At 27.2% G+C, this 3,183-nt stretch overlaps 1 protein-coding gene across 1 annotated transcript; it reads right to left on the bottom strand.

Moving 5' to 3' along the window:
- Positions 1-22: 22 nt before the first annotated feature.
- On the bottom strand, positions 23-959 carry LOC106786246 (dynactin subunit 5). The gene is made up of 4 exons (XM_014747407.1): positions 769-959; positions 518-705; positions 320-431; positions 23-240 (listed from the first exon to the last, which is right to left on the bottom strand). Exons 1-4 carry the CDS (start codon positions 814-816, stop codon positions 43-45), a joined length of 546 nt encoding a protein of 181 aa, XP_014602893.1. The 5' UTR covers positions 817-959; the 3' UTR covers positions 23-42.
- Between the last annotated feature and the right edge of the window lie 2,224 nt (positions 960-3,183).

Genomic DNA, 3,183 nt, shown 5'->3' with positions numbered 1-3,183 from the left:
CTATATTAATGAATATATATAATAATAATATACACATATATATTACATTCGTGCTGGTAAAAAGTGTTGATAGTAATTCTTAGTAAAATCTAACATTAGATCTAGAGTACATTCAGGTAAGTCCTCTATACATACAGCAGGACTTCCAGAAAATCTAGTAAAAGATGGAACTATTGTTTCTGGTGGTACTACCGCATCATCCTCAATGTAACAACAATCCTTTAGTATTGAACGTCTCCCCTGTTCGATACAAATTATTGATATAAAGGTTATCGACTAACTTTAATTACTTTCTACCAAGTATCAATCTAATACATACTATTACTGCATTCTTTCCGATGTATACATATGAACCGACAAGAGCAGCATTGACAACAGCTCTTTCTCCGACAAATACATGATCACCCATAGTTAACGGAAAGAAGGCTACCCTATCCAACAAAGATAATCCTTTAAATATATAACAATCTATAATTAATATAACATTGACGAATGAGAGGTACAATAATGTACAAACCCTCTACTAAATTTTTTGAAAGGTGGTCGTATCACAGCGTTCTTGCTAATAATACAATACCGACCAACCTTTACATTTGCTAAATCCCCTCTGATTATGGCATCTGATTGCACTATTACCTTTCCATGTAACACTATATTCTGTGATCCACACAGAACAGTCTGTCTACTCACTTTATTTCCTGATGCCTGTAACGTAAACATCAGAAATGTTATGTTCTCGTAAAATCATTTTAATCGACAATCAATTACCGTCTCGACGTATTCAGCAATATTGTAATAAATATCTTGGGGCTCCATGACGACTTCCACAATAATTATAATCGATCACTATATATGTATTAATGAAACTTATTCTAAATAACATTCGTTAACAATTATTAATATAACCACTCCATCTACGTGTAGCGTACTACGAGTAGCGTACTACGTGTAGGTTAGGTTACAACTCGAGATGGCGCTTATGACATAAATAATCGATTATTACATTGACTATGCAGGTAACTGCATTAGCAGAGACCTGTACTATCTTATATATTTCATGTAAATAACATGAAAAATTTTAATAATTATAATATAGAATTCATTAGATACAAAACGTGATATTTATTATTAATATTTATTTTATTCAAATATAAAGGCTGGAAAAATGTAATAAGAATTACTATTAGAAATCGAGTATATTATTTAATTGTAAGATCAATACAGTAGATTACGTTATATGAATATTTTTAAATCTCAAAGAGAAGACAGAATTTATAATTTGTTTTCTTCTCTTGTTTTAATGAGATTGTTTAATGATTTAATATTGGAATGAAAAAAATTAAAATGTATAGTATTTATTATAGACTTATATATTATAATACTTATTTATAATAGAAACACGCCGCGCGCGCGTGCGTACTGTGTCTATTTATCATTGTTGAAAGTAATGCACATTCTGTTCCAGTAAAATCATTTCATACCTATGCTAAAAGAATAAACTTATTATTGCTACGAATAAATATCGAAATAATAATCGAACAAATATTTGTAACGAATAAAACAGATAATACAGAAACTTCGGTTTCTTATTTTTCTTTATAACAATTCTCCGTTCCAGTTCTTATTAAAAAAAAATGTATTTTTACTTATAACTATCATTCTTTTACCTCCACTTTTGTTAACTGACATTGTTGTAAATATCCATTAATAAAATGGTGACAGCTACGTGTAAAATATATGTACTTAGCAGCATTTCATTTTATGGAATTTTAAGTATTTAGAACGCGAGACTACTAGCCAAAAAAAAGTATAGTACGTTTAGGGCAAAGAGTGTACTTTAATATAAAATAAATTTTACTAAAATTTGACAACTTTAAGTATAAGAAATATTGACGAGAACGTTCCAAAAATATGAAAGCTATGTGTAAAATATATATACTTTGCAGCATTTCATTTTATGGAATTTTAAGTATTTAAAACGCGAGACTACTAGCCTAAAAAAGTATTGTACGTGTAGAGCAAAGAGTGTACTATCATTTAAAATAAATTTTATAGAAATTTAACATCAAAAACTATAGAAAATTTGGACCAGAACGTTCCAAAGATGTGACAGCTATGTGTGAAAGAAAATTCCTTTGAAGCATTTAATTTTATAGGAATTTAAGTATTTAAAACGCGAGACTTTCAACTTGAAAAAGTATTGTTCGTGTAAGACGAAGTGTGTACCCTTATTTAATATAAAAATCATTAAGATTTAACAGCTATAAGTTTAAAAATTTTTTTCGCAAACTACTTAATAAAATAAATTTCTTTCTGGTCCTGCGTGAAGTATGTCCGATTGGAAATTTACTTAAACAAGAAACGACATTACTGTTTTTTGATATTTTGTAAACCTTTGAAGATTGATTTATTACTAGATATAGTATTCTTTCCGTAAGAATAAGAGTTTAACTTTATTTATTATGTAAAACTTTTTAATTTAAATTATTTAATGAATAATGAAATTTAAAGAAAAAAGAATTTAAATGACAAATAAATGGACATTTAAAAATACCGAATTCTCGATGCATTAGAAAATGTGTTTTTCTATATTTAAACACAAGTGAATATGAAAAARTGCATGTYTCTGATGCATGCTTTTTTTAATATACAAATATATGAATAGAAAAATGTTTCAATTTCATACAAATTTATCAATCTATTAATACAGTGACAAATACACATAGGAAATTATTCAAGACACATTATGAAAAACTTAAATAATTATGAATATATCTCACAATTTTTAAAAATTAATCAACACCGCTTTAAAAATAAAAAAAATATAAACAATATTGCACCTTGCGTCGTATTACAAAATGCATACGCAATTATGCATATCGCCATATCCATAACCATAACGAGATCAAATTTATGTTTGATCGATAGAGTACATAAATCTATTATTTAATTACATTTATATTAACGCGATGTATGCAGTTTCATCGACGAGTGTCTGATGTACATATTACACCACTTAAATATATACAAGACACTTTTTTATTTTTACTAAACTATAAAAAAAAAAACAAAAAATAGTTACACAATTTCACAATTTTCGAAGCACATATTTTAAACAAATACGAATTAAAGTACATCAATGTGTAATATGAAATCTTAAAAGAAGTAAAAATTGAAATTCAA

Source organism: Polistes canadensis, unplaced genomic scaffold (assembly GCF_001313835.1).
Source record: "Polistes canadensis isolate GaletaPanama2010 unplaced genomic scaffold, ASM131383v1 scaffold_70, whole genome shotgun sequence".
NCBI classification, from domain to species: domain Eukaryota; kingdom Metazoa; phylum Arthropoda; class Insecta; order Hymenoptera; family Vespidae; genus Polistes; species Polistes canadensis.
The sequence above is the reverse complement of the archived record's forward strand: the minus strand, read 5'-3'. Positions and strand labels throughout refer to the sequence as shown.